The following is a 17,404-nucleotide window of genomic DNA, read 5'->3' on the forward strand; positions in this document are numbered from 1 at the left end:
TGAATTCATTTTCACCTAATTCACTTCTCTGAATCAATGTTTTTCTCATACACTCATATGATACAATATCCAGACTAGAAGAAAAGGATATATGACAATGACAAGACGAAGTTAACAGACATCAGTGGAGTCCCTATGCTGTACATGACAGTCTTTGATCCTCAGCTATTGTATAAGGCCAAAACACGTCAGGGCATTGGTAAATATAAAATATCTACCAGGAGAAACGAAAATATATCTAATTAAAAAGACTTGAGTACAAAGATAACTATACAAGTTACAAAGATTATGGTTGCAGCACTACAGATACTCAGTCTCAGCCTCCGACGCAAAGCTAGTCAATCGCAGACCATTCAGTTAAAATCTGCTGTATACCTTATTATCAACCAATTAACTGAAGTAGATTTTTTTTGTTAGTCCATTCAAGGTCCGACTAGTGTTGCATGTGTCCAGTTGTATCTACTGTACCTTTGTTAATATCAAAGGTAAGCTTGTGGGATAAATTCTGATGGTGCTGACCAGGAATACTAGGTTGCTGTGATGAGAAAAGACCAACAGAATTATTGAACTAGCACTAACTTTTCTAATTTAAACAAGTACCATTGGATGATCGAAGTACCATTGGATCTAGGTGAATTGGAGGCACATTCAAGTTGGAAATGTTGCGATGCGGAATCACCCAGTTCATATAGTTGTTGGACTGCCCTTGCATAACCTGCATTGGGATGCCAATTGAACCCCTACGACACCAAGTTATATTAGCACTACTTGCTCCTTGGGATGCCATCTGATGGTCAAACAATCCTTGAGATGGAGTAAAAGGTTCCTACATGACATTAAGAACAATAGAATCAGAGCACAATTTACAATGAGAAAGCCATTTCCACCTGTTGGGAAGAAAATCAATCAGAAATTAAAATTACAAAAAAACCTGAGTAGGCATAATAGTCTCTTGAGGAAATGGTGAACCAGAAGGCTGTAAGGGCATTGTGTTACCATAGGATGTGGTGCTGTCCGGATGGTAAGAAGGAACATGCGATGTCTCATTTATCATTAAATGATCTGATGGATCATTTGTTTGCCCTATGCCACAAAACAAAATGTATAAACAAAATAGTCTGGAGTGACACAAGTTACAATAGTGATTAACATACTTGCTTTATCTTTTGTGTGTAACGTCTGGTAGAAACTTCCTGTATTAACTGATTCTGAATGGGATTGATGCTTCTTATATTTTGTATCTTGTCCATCTTTTACACGCTTTTTTCTGCCACGGATTTTCTTACCTCCAAAGGCATCTTGCTGAATATTCTCAATTATTGTCGCATTGTCCTCTGTTTGTCTATTTAGCAGATCCATATGCAGAACATGTTCAACTTCAGTGGCCATCTTGTCAAGCTCTTGGTCAAAAATTTGTAAAGCATCCTCAGAAAATGCACTTTTTACTGCAATAGTAATGGCCTTGTGACAAACCCGGGTGTAGTGCATTGTCAGAAGATCTTGGCTATCACTTTTTGTCAAAACTTGATGTTTTTCAGACAAAATTTCAACATTTGCATATTTGCTCCACCTTTTCAGTATATACTGGGTCGGCAGGTGAAGGATGTTGTTGATGTTGAGAACCTTTAGCGCATGCATGCACAGGATGCCCCTACATTCAAATTTCCTACAGCTGCATGATACTGAGAGATCAGACGGTTTAAGTTCAACAATGCCAAAAGAATGCTTTTCAGGAAGGGTAACTTTGAAGGTATAAACAATCCCATCCATTCCAATTGGTTCACAAAGACATGAAAGTTGGCTCTTGAATTCCTCTTCAAAGTCATTATACAGGAGCCTTGTATATGATTCTGCTGCTTCATTTAGCATGGGCATGTCAACCAGCAAGACTGGTTTAGTTTGTCTTGACTTGTAGTCTTCATACAATTCCTTTTCACGAAATCTATACAGTGACTTGTGATACTGCTCTAAGAATTTTTGAAGAGGCAATTTCCTGTTGAAGTGATTTTTAAAGTGCTTCTTCATGTTGTCACTCCATTGCATTGTCATCATGAAAGCATAAAATGAGTTCTTATTATAAACTAATGCCCATCTTTCTCGAGCTGCATACAAATCTTCTAACCAGGTGTTACCTGCCAGATCATATTTGTGAATTAACCTAACCCATTTAGAACAAAAATCATCTTCAGAACCCTCCTCATGTATGCAATCTTTAAAATCCTGTTGAAAATTTGTGTCATTGTTGCTGACATGAGAAACATATACTGTGGAGTTCTGAAGTATATGCCATAAACAAAGGCGATGACATGTCTCAGGTAAAGTCATATGTATTGCTCTGGACAGTGCTGGACAGTCATCTGTAAAAATAGCTGGAGGTTGTAGCCCTGACATTGCTACCATTAATGTTCTGAATAACCAAACAAAAGATTCTGTTGTCTCGTCCAACAAAACAGCAGCTCCAAACAAAACAGTTTGCTTATGATGATTTATACCAATGAATGGTGCAAAAGGCATCTCATTCTTATTTGCACGATAAGTTGTATCAAATAAGACAACATCACCAAAATAGGTGTAATCAATTATTGATCGTGAATCTGCCCAAAATAAATTGGTAACTTGCTCCCTGTCATCAATTTGTATGGCATAGAAAAATGAGGGATCCTCTAGCTTCTTGGCTTTTAAAGATTCTAAAAGAAATTGAACATCACCCCTCTCAAGTTCTCTGATCCTATTAGTATGCAAATAGCTACTTTGATCCTTCAAAACAAACCCGATTGATTCAGCATCATGATCATCTTCAATAAGAAATTCAAGAGTCTGTGCAGGCTTTTCTAGCTGCTCACCAGTTTCATCGTGTTGAGCTGCCAGCAATCTCCTATGAGACCTCAACAAGTGTGTTTTGTGTGGGCGTACAAGTGGATGGTTATGCTCATAAATGATTTTACTCACAACCCATATACCATCACGGCTCACCTTGAATTCTATGCGAGCCATACAATTAGTTCTCACTACTTCACGTGCCTTTTTTGTAATATGTGTAGAATGTTTCTGACGAGCACCTTCATTGCTACACAAGAACACTCTATTTCGTACAGTCCCATCTTTCCTTCGTCCAAGATGACCCTTTCTCACACTGAATCCTTTCCTTTGGGCGTAGATGTTGTAGAAATGGTAAGCTTGATCTTCAGAATGAAACACCATGCCAACCTCTGGCTCCATTTGTGAATTTATGTTAGTCTGTGGAATAAATGATGTGTCCCCAATGTTGTTATGTCTTTTGTTATGACCAGCTTGGCCTTCCTTTATAATTTGAGACTCCTTCCCCACAACATCCTCTCCAGAAGCACATCCTTGGATTTTATCTATCCTCCCTTCATCTTCGTCTTTCTCACTTATAGCTGCTTTGATAGTCTCAACAGATTCACTATCTGAAGTGGAATTAGATGCTTCCATCTTTGAGAAGGAAAACAGAAAATTAGTGGAAATTACACAGTGGTTAAGGTAGTAAGAGAGAATCAATATCAAATATGCAGCCAACTACCTATAAAAGTGTAACGTGATTAAACTGGAGATAAATATGAGTGAAAATTCCATGCACAAAAATGAAAAACAGGACAATACTCATACAAGCCAATCAAGAACCTCACAACTATGTGTTATCCAAGATGACATGTAGTCAAGATGCTCTGTACTGACCATAATAAGTTATTAACGGGCACAAACTCATACAACTCCCTTAGCCAATACAAACTCCAAGGACTAAAGCTTAAGGGAGACAATTTGTACTCAAAGGTAAACTGGTTGTGCATCATTGAACTGACATGTTTAGTCATGACCCAAACATGAACCCTATAATATATGGGTCAAATCATATCACTTGAACAGATCATGGTTTTAAAGGGTTTGACTCCAAATGACCATTTAATTAACGTGCTAGAAGGGTCATGTTGAGTCACAGGATCACACATAACCCATTTGACCCTTTAACTCAATTAGCACAGTACTAATGAACAATTAAATATGCAAACATCCAAAATCAATAACAAACAACTTTAATTGTGGGTCTACTTTCGAAACATGTAAACAATCCATTTATCTGATGGTCAAAAAAGGAACTAACCCAAGCCCTTAATTGGGGATTGGATAAGGTCAACTGAACTGGTTGTGCCAACTCTGATAGTCCTAACTAAGCCCTTGATGCTTCACTGGAGAAAAATGGCACCATGATCATGCATTTTAACTAATTTATATAATTTGGGATCTTCAATACACCCTTACCCCACCCCTCTGCACACCATTGGCTCTCATCTCTAATAATCACAACTTTTCTCAAACTCTGTTTTCTTTTAGCTCGTGCTCACATAACATGAGAGAGTATGCATAACGATATGGAGAAGGCACCAGTAGCAGTATATCCATGCCCTAGTGTAGTTCTTGATAGTCAATAAAGCCAACAGGCAAAATGAAGTGATTCCTTGAAGCTAATATTGCCAAATTTACCAGGGACAAAAAGAAATTAAACATACACTTATAGAGCAGCTAGAAAGTCACCGAGTAACAATATGCTGAATAGCAGTCGCCAGTAGAGTTCTGTAGAGTACCAAAACCAATCTGTTTGAGAGCAATATGAGTTTCAAAAATAATTGTTTTTGTTCGAACTCTCATCCCCCTCTATATTTTGGCAGCAAAGGATTTTGATGGTTTTAATGAAATTGGAAAACCATTTAAGTTAGACTTGAGGTTGTCTCACTAGTGTGATAAGTTGTAAGTATATAGGTTGACTTAGAGAGGCCAAAGGTTATGAGGGTTTGATAGTTCAAGATCCGTAAGATTGGAGAAGGATAGTGCATTCGAGGGATCGCAAGATGAGGAGGATTGGAGTAGAGCAAGTTGAGGAGATCTACGTAAACAAAGGCGAGAAGGATAGTAAGGACGAGTCGCACGCTCAGAGCATCTGAGGGACGCAGGTTGACAGTAGAAGACTTCAAAACTCGAAGATACTCTTAAGTTAGATGAGTGGAGTGACTTGTATATATGGGGCGAAGAGTAGATAAGCATATTATGCAAACTCAACCCTCGAACTGGTTGGTTGGAGTCACGATGTCAGTGGACTGATGGTGAGATTCAATCGACTGGTATTCACATACCCCAAGTGTAGGACTGCTTGGGGTATTATAGTTGTATCAGTTGACTGAGCACTGATCAGTCGATCAGTTGACTGATAATTCAAACTAGTCGACTCATGATCCAAACCAGCCGAGTCGACTGATGCTATAGCGATCAATTCAAATGGAGTCGAAAATGAAAAGATCAACAACATGATGCAGATAAGATTTGACAACTGATGTGCAACAAGTAGTCGACTCAGCCAACAGGAAGATTCGAGCGGAAGACTATAAATAGGACTCGAGGGGCTAGAAGAAGTATAAGAATTGATCTGAAAACCATGCCAATGAACAATCTTCTTTAAGCCTTAATTGTCATTGATTCTATTTGTATTTTCATGTTTATTATAGGCTGATTGTAAGAGGTTTCTCCATTTCTAGTGATTAACTGAAGAGGAGAAAAATATTGGAATCTGTGTGCATAGACCTTTGATGTAGCAACCTAAGGATTGTGAACTAAGTAAATTAAAGGCGTCACTCTGATTTGTTTTTCTAATTATGTTCTTTATTTTCGTTGTGCATTATTCTTTGTAGAACACTAACACTAGAGGTGAGTTTTGGTAATCACCTCCCTCTACCACATCAGCATCCCAATCCAGTATATTTGACTCCCATGGTTTGGTGGTTATACATTGTGCTTTAAAAGCTAAGATTGTAGTACCTGATAAAGACATGGTGGAAGCCATTATCAGCAGATAACAGTCATAAGGCCATCCAAAGAAAAAAAGATCCTACTACCTTGGTAATCCATCCCAAACTGGTTTTCAAATCCTTTAGTTCCCTTGACAGGATATTAACTACTAATGTTGATCTCTACCTGTAGCATTTCTCTATATGAAAGAAAAGAGAGATAAGACAATTTCTTAGTTATTTAATTAATTAATTAATTGTCCACAAAGCACCTATTACCAATCTTAGGTGTCACTCAGTTAGTGATATATATGTTCCTTCTTCCTAAATAATAGTAGATACCATGCCCGGCAAAACGAAAAAATTATATCATTCTAAATCTCGATACTACTCGACATAGACAATGTTTTCTCTGTCATTGTGTCAATCAATATCGTTTCATGCCAACACTCGGCATCCCTTGGCATGTTAAAACAAAGTAAAGCTGAGTTAGGAAAATGTTGTTCTTAATTTTAGCTTGTTTCCATACAAATGTCAAAATAATACGATTCCAATAGAAAACAAAATTTGAACATAAGTATATATTTATCACTGACACCATCTATCGAAACATCAGTATGATAAACAGTATCATTTGTATCATTCTGATCAACGATCGAAACTCTGACAATGTTCAAGATTTTAAACCTTGCTTGATGCCTACCTGTACATAGGAACAACAAACACTAACCTTTAAAGATGAATCAAGCAAGGTCTGAAGTCTTATTCCATGTTAAGTTTGGTCTCCAACTAGAATGAGATTTTTATTGCCAGCGGCACCAACAAAAAAATGAGATGGTGCTAATTGCCATCTATCAATGGGAGGAAGAAAATTGTGTATATCCTTATAGTTGTGCCAAAAATTTACAAGTTTTCCATTAGTTTACAGCAAATCCTGCAACTAGTTCATCTGCTGGATCTAGGTAAAAGTGATCCAAATTTTTAACGTGTGGATATATGATCATGAAATATTCTAGGGGGAGAAACAAATTATTCAAGATCCTCTAGTATGAATGTGTAAGATCTAATAAAATGATTGTGACAATACAGAAAGATGGTGGACTTGTTGATGAGATAGGAAATGCACCATGACCTTCCAGATACGAGGAGAATAAAGATACAAGAATAAAGAATAACTTCCTTAAATTTACGACTCCATTGCAGACAAATTCATAGTGAGGAGTTGACACAATTCTGAATGGATTGCAACAAGTGAAGAAAGCCTGTAACAACCGCACAGGTTGTGATATAGCTCCTACAGCTTGTGAACAACTTCTGAGGACTACACGATCTCAGCAAATGCTTTCTTCAACACTTAAAAATCTCCAGGAGGGACAAAATCTGAAATAACTTTTATTATCTAAGAAGAAGCAGCAAAATAGCTTCTCTAGCACCATGTATTGCACTCCTGCATATAATCAAACCTGTCTCACTTTGGTTGACCACTAAAACACCAATTCAAGATGAGAATTTAAATCCTAGGCTAAACCAACATGATGCGGCAATTTTTGAAGTATTGTATCTGCATTATTTTGTGTGCACAAATGCAAGTTGTATTTGCTGAAAATTTTGGAATGAACAACTAGAAATGAGACTTTCCCTGGTCCTTTATAACTCGGTGTATGTTTTGCTATTAACTTCGGTGTCATTTGAGCAATTGCATATTTAAAGGCACAAATGTTTCATTGTTAAGGATCTAATTCTATTTGAATGGAAATTATATTATATTTTTTATGTTTTTATGTACAACAAGCAATTCTTATCCCACTAGATGGGATTTTTAATTTTTTATGTAATATTTGAAATTTGTATTTGATAAGAACTTTGATCATTAAATATGTAAATATTATATTTTAGGCTTAAATTAAATTTTTAAATATTAAAATTAAATTTATATAATTTTACAAGTAAATTTAAAAAAAAACATATGAAATTTGACTCAATTTAACTCAATTAAATTTGAAAATTTTGAATTCCAGAATTTTTTTAATAAATCAAATTGAATTTGAAGATTTTTTATACCTTTTAATTGGCCTCTAAGTTAGAATTTTTTTAAAATAAAACTCAATCTACTCCATGTAGATAAGTATTGTAACCAACATATCTTTAATCATATTCCAATAAAAAAAAGAAAAAGAAAAAAAATAACTTAATCTAATAAACTTTTATTTAATCAAAGTAATATATCATTCTTGACCTTGAACAAAAGCTATAAGAGAAGACACAAACAAGGCGGAGAAGAACATAAAAAAAACTTCATTGATGTTAAATACTAAATTTTATCCTATTTTTTCATTTTTAATTATTTGTAAATTTATTTTAGGTAACTAATTAATCTACATAGAACTAATATTTAGTGTTTTAGTGTTGAGCGAAAGTTGATTTATTGTTAGGTAAAGCCCATCGAGTAGACATGCTAATTAGGAATGCGTCAATTCAAACTAAGCTTTATTTAGATTTATTTTGACCAATTTAAAATTAAACTAGGTTTATATAGGATTGTCCCATTCAATAATATGTACTTAGGTTAGTGGAATTATTAAAAGATTAAAAATTATTAAAGGCTATCATTAAAAGTTTATATATATATTTTTTCTCTCACTTCTTTCCTTCACTTTCGAATTCATCGCCTGCCACCCACCCACACTGTTTATAACAACTGCCTGCCACTACTGACATGGTCACTTGTCCACGTCATCCACCTAATACTCTTCTTCTTCCCTCTCCTTTTCTCTCCCTTTCTTTTTATCGTCGTGTATCTCCTCATTCCCCTCTTCTCTCTTTCGTCGTTTATCGTCCTCTCTATTTCGCCATGCTATCACACCCCTCCTTGTTTCAGTTTTACCACACTCATCCTTGTTTTGTTGTTCTACCATGCACCGTCAATGTCAAGTTCATCTCATGTGTCAGTTAGAGAGCAAAGCACTAGATTTTACCCCTTCTAACCACCACAACTCATCACAAAAAACCATGGAGAGTTCTTTCAAATGAAAGTATTTTTTTTTCTTTGAGTGAGGTTTAACTTTTTTGAATATTTATACTCACCACTTCATCAATTTTGTCAAATGTGTCACCCATTGTGGAAGCACATTAGGGTAACGTAGGGCATTAACACATTAGAGTAAGGTAGCCCTACACTATTTATAACTGTAATAAAATTAGCCTTGTATTTTATAGTTATCTTAAAATTTCAAAATAAATATTTTAGAAAAAAAAAAAGAAAATGATTAGCAACCTTCTTTATCTTCCTACTCTCAAGAACCATGAAGTACCTCCTTCCCTCTTCCCTCCAAGATATATTGCATGGATATGGGTACATGTATCAAATACAATACAGATATGGCAATATGGTAAATTTTGAAAATATAAGATACGGCTAGGCTATTGACAATCATTAATATATATATATATATAGAGAGAGAGAGAGAGAGAGAGAGTATTGAAAGATCATGAAAGATGATCAAAACAAAGAATGAGTGGCAACTGACAAGATCATAAAAGATAATTAAAAGTGAGACTTTTAGATATTGTTCATACAAAAATTTGAAAGCTAAAAAGAAAAAAGGAAACGGAAAGATTAGGGCTTATATTCAAATTTCTAAATCAAATCTTTTTAATAAAATAATTAGGGTTTAAGCATTGTAGAGGAGTGGATCAGGAATCAGAAATCAAAAATCAAAAATAATAATTTAGGGCTTACATGGGGGTGGCGGCGACAACAGAAAGGGAGGCGGCAGCAGCAAAAAGGCTAGTAGGATGAGAGGCAAGCAGAAAAAGATTAGGATTTAGAATTTAAAAGCCTACAACCCAATTTATTTTTATTAATTATTTTCCAATTAGTCCTAGAAAATTTTAAGTTTTTCCAATTAACCCCTGAAAATTTTAAATGTTTACAATGTTGCCTAAATATATCAAGAAAAATGTATTCTAACTGTATCCCTGTCGTGTCCAAAACGTATCCGCCTAGTCAAACATCAAAAAAGTCCATGACACGTTTTTGGTCATATCTGATATGCATATTTGCGTATCGTATCCATATCCATATCTGATACTTCAAAAAAAAAAAACAGAGTATCCGTGCTATACAGCCTCCAAGTCTAACTAAGATTGTTCAATATTGGTTTGAATTAAAATAATGAATTGAACAAAATAAAAAAAAAAATTGATTTTTTTTACCAAATTGATTTTGCTTTAATGCCTAACCAAGAAAAAAAAAGTCTAATTTGCCACTCTCATTTGTGAGTTAGACACAAAATCAAACAATAGTATACTTATTTGATTAACCATGGATGAGATAAGTATGGAATAGAATCCTAAACCTTGGAACATGTATAGCCAAGGTTCAAAATTTTGAGCATGTCAGAGTTTTGGTTTTTAATTGGAATAATACTATTTTGATATTGTGTTAATGCTCTGTTGCATGGTATCGATGGTGAATTGGAGGTTGAAAGAGGAAGAAGATGAAAGAAACATTGTGTGTGTTGGGTAGTATGAGTTTAGGTAATTTATCAAAATAATACCACGGTACGATACGACATTTTAAATCATGTGTACAACCCCTTCCAAGCTATATTTCAGGACATTAAGAAATAATTTACACTATAGAGACTTTCTTGTGTCCACAATTATTCTAGCAAAACCCTATTTATATGCAATTCCTTTTTTGATGCAAACAAAAAAACTTGCTCTATATTTGTTAGTTGCTAACAAAAATCGACCATTACAAATGGAAAGAAATAACCTTTGGGTCATATCTCCTATCACACCTTTGAATGCAAGAGCAGAAGCAAGACCTTTCTAAATTGTAACTGAAGGATAATATGGTTACTTAAAATGAATCTTCTTTTATCACCAAATAATTCATTTTTTATCTCATCTACGCAAAGAAAAGGTATGCATTAACTAAATGTAGCTGCATGTATCCCTAGTCATTAACATTATATGAAAACCAATTAATTAACCTGAATCCAACATTGTCTTCTCTATAAAAATCTTAGTAAGTTTTTAATCTTTATTGGGCTCTTGTAGGAATTCATGGATAGCTATAGTTCGCGGATAATAACCAAGTCTTTATCCTACGCCATTATGCTCGATCCCCTACTATATCCTTATCTATATTTAAATTATTTTATTTTATTTTTTCATTGCTAACTAAATATTCTTTGGTCTTCCTCTCCCTCGATTAATATATGTACTTGTCATGATCTCACATCGCCTAATTGACATTTATTAATAGCCTAAGTATCGTTCATACCTTTTTAAACACATCTCTCAGAGTTTTTCCTCAACATGTGTAACCTTACTTTTTCTCTAAAATTCTCATTTCTTATACAAACAATCCTCATATGTCTGTACATCCATCTTAATATCCTCATTACTGCAACTCTCATCTTCTACTCATGTACTCACTTCATAACTCAACATTTAACTCCATATACATAGTAGGTCTAACTGCTATTTTGTAAAATCTTCCATTAAATTTTGGAGGTATCTTACAATCACAAAAAACACTTAGACTCTCTTTTTCATTTCAACCATCTGGTTAGCATCATTAACTCCTCCATACTTATGCAAAATCGATCCTAGATACTTAAAACTTTCAATTACTCATCAGCTCCCATCTTAACCATTGTTTTCCTACATCTAGTACTAAACTCAAATGTCATGTTTGTCTTTACTCTATTAAGCTTAAAACCTTTAACTTCCAATATATCCCATAAAAATTTCAACTTTATTCCTTCACGAGTCTCATCGATCAAAACAATGTCGGCTGTAAACAATATACACTATGATAATATATCTTAGATGTATGAGTTCATCCATAATTAATATAAAAAATATATAGACATAGAGTTAATCTTTAATGTAACTCTATTTTTATAGGAAACACTTCGGTTAATCCGCATGGGGTGTTTACTCTTATCATTACATTCTCATATGTATCTATATCTTTAATATATGTTAAACTATCACCTTTCTTTTCTAAAGTTCAATATATTCTTTTATGATTCTGTCATAAGCTTCATGTGTGCTTGTTTCTTTTCCTGATAGTTTTCAAAAATGTACAACTTTTATTGTCGACTTTTCAAGTATAAATCCATTGATTTTTGGTCATCTTTGTCTTTGTAATCTTTTTTCTATCATGTTTTTCTAAAGTTTCATAGTATGACTCATTAGTTTAATACCACTATAATTCGCATAATTTTATATATCTCCTTTATTTTGGTATAGGAGATCGAATAACTTAATCATCTAGTCCAATCATTTCTTAATTTTTCATCCCATTTAATGTTTATTTTACTTCTAAAATTTGAATTCTTCGATAAAATTTAAATTTTTATACTTCACTAACCTACCTAAATTTCTTAAGCTAAGTTGGTAATCCAAACCTTCATGAAAAAATTAATAAAAATATCTCTTTCATCGCACATTTATTTCCTCATCCTTCACTAGTACCCACTCATCTTTAATGCATCTTATTTGGGTAAAATCGTTTGTTTTTTTCTCTCACTTTGACTATTTTATAGATGTCCCTTTCTCTTCTTTTGTATCAAGCTGTCGATATAAGCATTTGAAAGCTTCATTCTAGCATAGGTTATTCTTTGTAACTTCAATTTCTCTTGAACTTCCTCATCCTACCACCAAGATTCTTTATTTGGTAATACTCATACTCTTGACTCATTGGATACGCACTTGGCCAATGTTTTCAAATTTGATGTTATTTTATCTCACATCGTATTCAAGTTGCAATATATTTCTCCTAATATTTATGATTCTACCCTCTCCTTAAATATTCTTTACTTCGCATCCTTTAACTTCCACCACTTCATCTTAGGAGTTTTGCATATTTTCCTTCAATTGATACTATGTTTGAAGCGCGTATCTAACACCATTAACTAACGTTAGTTTGTTAATTTTTCTCCTTCATCTCTCTTCTTGACCATAAGAAAGTCGATTTGACTTATTGTTCCTATTTTTGAACCTAACTATGGCTCTACTTAACAAATATATTAACTATTATAAGTTCATGTGTTATCACAAAATCCAATATAATTTTTCCTTCTTCATTTCTTATTCCAAAGCCATAGCCCCCGCATACCATATTATTCTTCATTTCTTACTCTACATGTTCATTTAAATCTCCTATTAAAATCTTGTTTGTCAAAAAAAAATTGTACTATCTAATCTAGGTCTTCCAAAAACCAATGTTTATATCTTCATCAATCTCACTTGAGATGTTATTTACATTAATAGTTCATTTTACTAACATTATCTTGAGAGTCATAATTCTCTTTCTTCCTAACTACTACTACTTCGTCCTTTAATAAATTATCTACAACAATACCTACCATTTCTCATTTTACTTTCCTATATATCATAACTTAAAATCTGAGATCTCTATCATGTTTGTCTACTCCTACACATTGTCTCTTGGAAATATAAAATATTAATTTTTATCTTAATCATTGTATCTCCTATCTCTATTGCTTTGCAGGTGAGCATTCATATATTCCATGTTTTAAACTTAAGACAATCAGTATTCCTATAATGTTTGTTCTTATCAAACTCATGGTATGCATATTTAGTATTACACCCAAGTTCTTATGAATATATAGCGGTCCTTAATAAGACATTGCAGTCGAATCCTATAATGTGATTCCTTCCAAGAAAGGACCTAATATTAGTGCAATAATTTGATGGATCCATACAAAACATTTGCCTATGTTTTAACACTGGAATAGATGGAGACTAAATTCACAAGTCAGACTAACAAAGCAACTACCAGACAATCAATTCTTACAATTTGGATTAAGTGGGGTATTGTCCTGAGTTTTAATATAAATGCATATCTGTACAATTGATAAACTCTTGAGATTGCTAGTGTATGATTGCTGATTTTGATTTATTTCTATCTATGAATGGAAACCGAATCTGTACCCATCAAATGACTTGAAAAAATTACCTTATATATTATTAATCAATGCCCCATCCGACAGTAAGCTTGTGCAATTTTGTATCATGTAATCACAGTGACATCTGCACAGTTAAAATATAATCATGTTAAACTGAGATTTCAAATGTCACTTTTAAAAAAAAAACTTACTAAACGTGTTGTCTCATTCATCTATTTGAAGGGAGCTCAAAAGGAAGAATGAAATGAAGGACATTCAGTATCCACATTTCCAATGAACCACATAACTGTATAATAACACTAAAGAGGTATATTTGGACAGGCAAAGCTTCCAACATTCTTTAACCTATATAGGTCACTGGAGGAATAAGATTTATGTGGTTAATCTCAATTAACTGGGATGAACACAGATTGCTGATGAAGCTTCCAACTTTCTTGCATAATCATGATATTAACTTTTGCACATTGTTCTTGTCTTTATGCAGTTCAATTGGCAATTGGCAATTGGCAATTAGCAATACAATCAGCATAGTATCATAAAATGATTTAAAATTATTGCTGAACTTGGTAAGGACAAAAAGGGATATCAAACAACCTAGGGGAATAAAGAATCAACGTGAAGGATCTGAACTAATAAATATAATTTCTACACTAAGAAAGTTGAGGTAGTGAGTTTCTTAGCCACCAGCTAACCCTTTTCCAACACCAATCTACTAGCACCCAGACCTCAACCATATCTAAGGTTGAGTCTGCCTACGTTGGCAACTATCCACATCCCTTGTAGATACTCACATTTCTTATGAAGTTTTACCAAGCTTTGAGATCTTCTCCGGTCAAGCTACTCATCCCTCAAAATGCACCAAACCCTCAGCTCTCTCCTCGTGCCACCTTCATGCCTTCACTTACATAGTTCCCCTCCTTGACTCAACAATGCTATGATGCTCCCCATCATGCGATCTCATAGATATGTGCACCATCCTTCTCCTAAGAGTCCTAAGAGTGCAAAACAAACTAAATCGGGTCGAATAGTATATAAATATTGGTTCAAGTTCGAACTCAAAAAATGTGTGAACATCAAAAACTGATATTAATATGCTAGTAATTTTATGGAGAGTTAAAGATAGCATGGATGTCCAATAATTTCATAGAATTCAAAATATGATGTGAATAATCTAAAAATTGCAATGGAACTCTACAGTTGTAAGGGTATCCTAAATGATGTATCAAGTTTCCAAGTCTTCAAGTATTTTCAAGGTCTACCAAGGAAATATTACTTCTACATTTTATTATCTTTGTTATGTGCATAATAGTATTGCTCTTCCTTCACCACATAAGTTAGCAGAATCTTGCAAAGGCCTACAGTAAGCAATAAATAATAACTAAACTTAAGGTTCAACTAAAATGCGTCAATTCAAAGAACGAGCTCAAGGTTGTATCTGGAATTAAAAGAATACTTACATCAACTGAGAATTCAAACGATAACGTTACATCAAGTCTCTGACTGACGGAAGCATGTGCTACAGAAAGTTGATGCCTGACGGTAGGTTCTCCCTTCTGGCGCTTTGCTGAGGACGGGTCACAATCTCCCGGCTAGCGAGACACTGTCCACTAACGCCGGCCAGATTAAAGTAGCGCCGAAGAATAGGGGTGATTGGGGAGGACTTTTAGTCGGTTGCTTGCCAATAAGTTGTTGGCAGGTTCTTGTCGTCAGCGGCTTTGATGGGCAGATGACACTGCCCTCGACTAAGCTGATCGGAGAAAGACGGAACAGAAGGTGAAGGATTTTCTTCTTGACGACGATCGTAAGAGGCCTAAAGAGCGAGGGCTTGAGATCTCGGCTCGACGGCAGTAGGAGAAGAATAGAAAGATGAGCAGCTGCTTGCGCCGTGCGGTCGGAGGCCTGAGGGCATGAGACGGCCGGCAGAGAGGCGCCGGCAGGTAGTGTGAGGAGATCTAGCGCGTTGAGGAGTTCGGCGTCGGGTTAGGTGATGGACGATACCGCCGGAGTAGTAAGCGAGGTGTATTCCTGACGGAGAGAGCGGAAGTTAGGGCTGCGGATTATTGTTTTCTTTTTCCTGGACACGGAAAGATTTTTAATTCAATGGAAGAATTAAATTAAAATTATACAATATTTAGGCAATTACCTGGAGCCTCAGAGGTCAAGAGCCCTTTTTTTTGTTTTTTCTTTTTTCTTTTTTCTTTTTCCTTTTTCTTTGTTTTTGTTTTCAAAGCTCTTGTTTCATTTAGACAATAAAAAACAATTAAAATGTAATTGATTATCAAAATAAAATTGGCTATAAATAGATAGATTAATCAAGCATAAAATAATATTTTAAGTTAAATATTAGAGTTTAGTTATACTTTAGTATTGTTTTTTTCTTAGATTTTAAAGGGTGCATTTAATATTTCTAATGTTTATTATAATAATTTGACTTTTATATTAAAATTTACACATTATTATTTCAATTTTACATATTCAAAAACTCCGCTTTCCAAGTCTGGGTAAAGAAGGAGAATTATATTAAATTATCAGTCATCGTTATAATTATGATAAATGTTCAATGAATAAATTCATTAAATTATTGTGTTAATAGTAGGTTGTTTCCCAAAAGGAACATTTTGCAAGGTTCTATTGTAACGTTTAGGTAAGGACTGTTGCACCTTCAAAACTCAGATGTAATACTAAATACACAAGAGTTCACACTACATGATTCGACTATAAAGTATCGATAATGACCGTTACATCTCCATGAGAACTTGAGTGTAGTGTTAAATAGGTAAGAGTTCTTACACCATAGATTTGATAAGAACAAATATGATAGAAAAATAAATAGTCTAAGATTTGAAACATAGAACATGAAACCTTCACTGGTAAATCAATAGAGGTAATAGATACGATGATTAGGAAAATAATTAGTATTTTGTGTGTATAAGAGACAAAATGGGTAGGCGAGAAGGCAAAGATGATAGAGAACTTGAGTTTTAAGTTATGGTACACAGAAAAAAGTAAAGCAACAAATGGAGTGGGTATTGTTATAGATAGTTCATTAAAGGATAAAGTTTTATAAGTAGTTAAAAAAAGAGATAGAATTATATCCCTTAAGATAATAGTAGTGATAGAAACTATAAACATAATTAGCATATATGCACCACAAGTAGAATTAGATAAAACTATCAAATCAAGGTTTTGAGATAACTTGAATGAAGTATTATAAAATATTCTGTCAAATAAAATGATTTTAATAGTAGGTGATCTAAATAGACAAGTCGAAGTGAAAAATGAGAAATATGAGAAGGTACATAGGGGGTTTGAAACGAGAAATAAAGAAGAAAAAATTATATTAAATTTTACAATAGCATATGACCTTATATTAGCTAATATATTTTTTAAGAAAAAAGAAGAATACTTAGTCACGTTCAAAATTAGGAATAATAAATCATAAATTGACTTTCTTATGGTTAGAAAGAAGGATAGAAAGATTGGTAAAGATAGTAAAGTCATCCATGGAGATAGCTTAACTACCCAATATAGATTAGTAATGTTGGATATATTAGGATCTTGAGCGCAAAACAACACAAGCATAGAGAAATATTATCAAGATCCTTTCTAGAAGATCCATGTGAAGGAAACTATATACTAGTTGAATTGAAAGTTCTA

At 34.0% G+C, this 17,404-nt stretch overlaps 1 protein-coding gene across 2 annotated transcripts; it reads right to left on the reverse strand.

Moving 5' to 3' along the window:
- LOC122046482 (protein FAR1-RELATED SEQUENCE 5-like) lies at window positions 1-15,831 on the reverse strand. Of its 2 annotated transcripts, XM_042607198.1 has the most exons (6): window positions 15,205-15,831; window positions 13,798-13,871; window positions 1,155-3,453; window positions 932-1,083; window positions 620-826; window positions 1-535 (listed from the first exon to the last, which is right to left on the reverse strand). In XM_042607198.1, the coding sequence occupies exons 3-6, from the start codon at window positions 3,451-3,453 to the stop codon at window positions 434-436; spliced, it is 2,760 nt and encodes a 919-aa protein (XP_042463132.1). In that variant the 5' UTR covers window positions 13,798-13,871; window positions 15,205-15,831; the 3' UTR covers window positions 1-433. The 2 variants fall into 2 exon arrangements, with proteins under 2 accessions (XP_042463132.1, XP_042463134.1); XM_042607200.1 differs by lacking the exon at window positions 13,798-13,871.
- Between the last annotated feature and the right edge of the window lie 1,573 nt (window positions 15,832-17,404).

This window comes from Zingiber officinale, chromosome 2B (assembly GCF_018446385.1).
Source record: "Zingiber officinale cultivar Zhangliang chromosome 2B, Zo_v1.1, whole genome shotgun sequence".
Taxonomy (NCBI): Eukaryota; Viridiplantae; Streptophyta; class Magnoliopsida; order Zingiberales; family Zingiberaceae; genus Zingiber; species Zingiber officinale.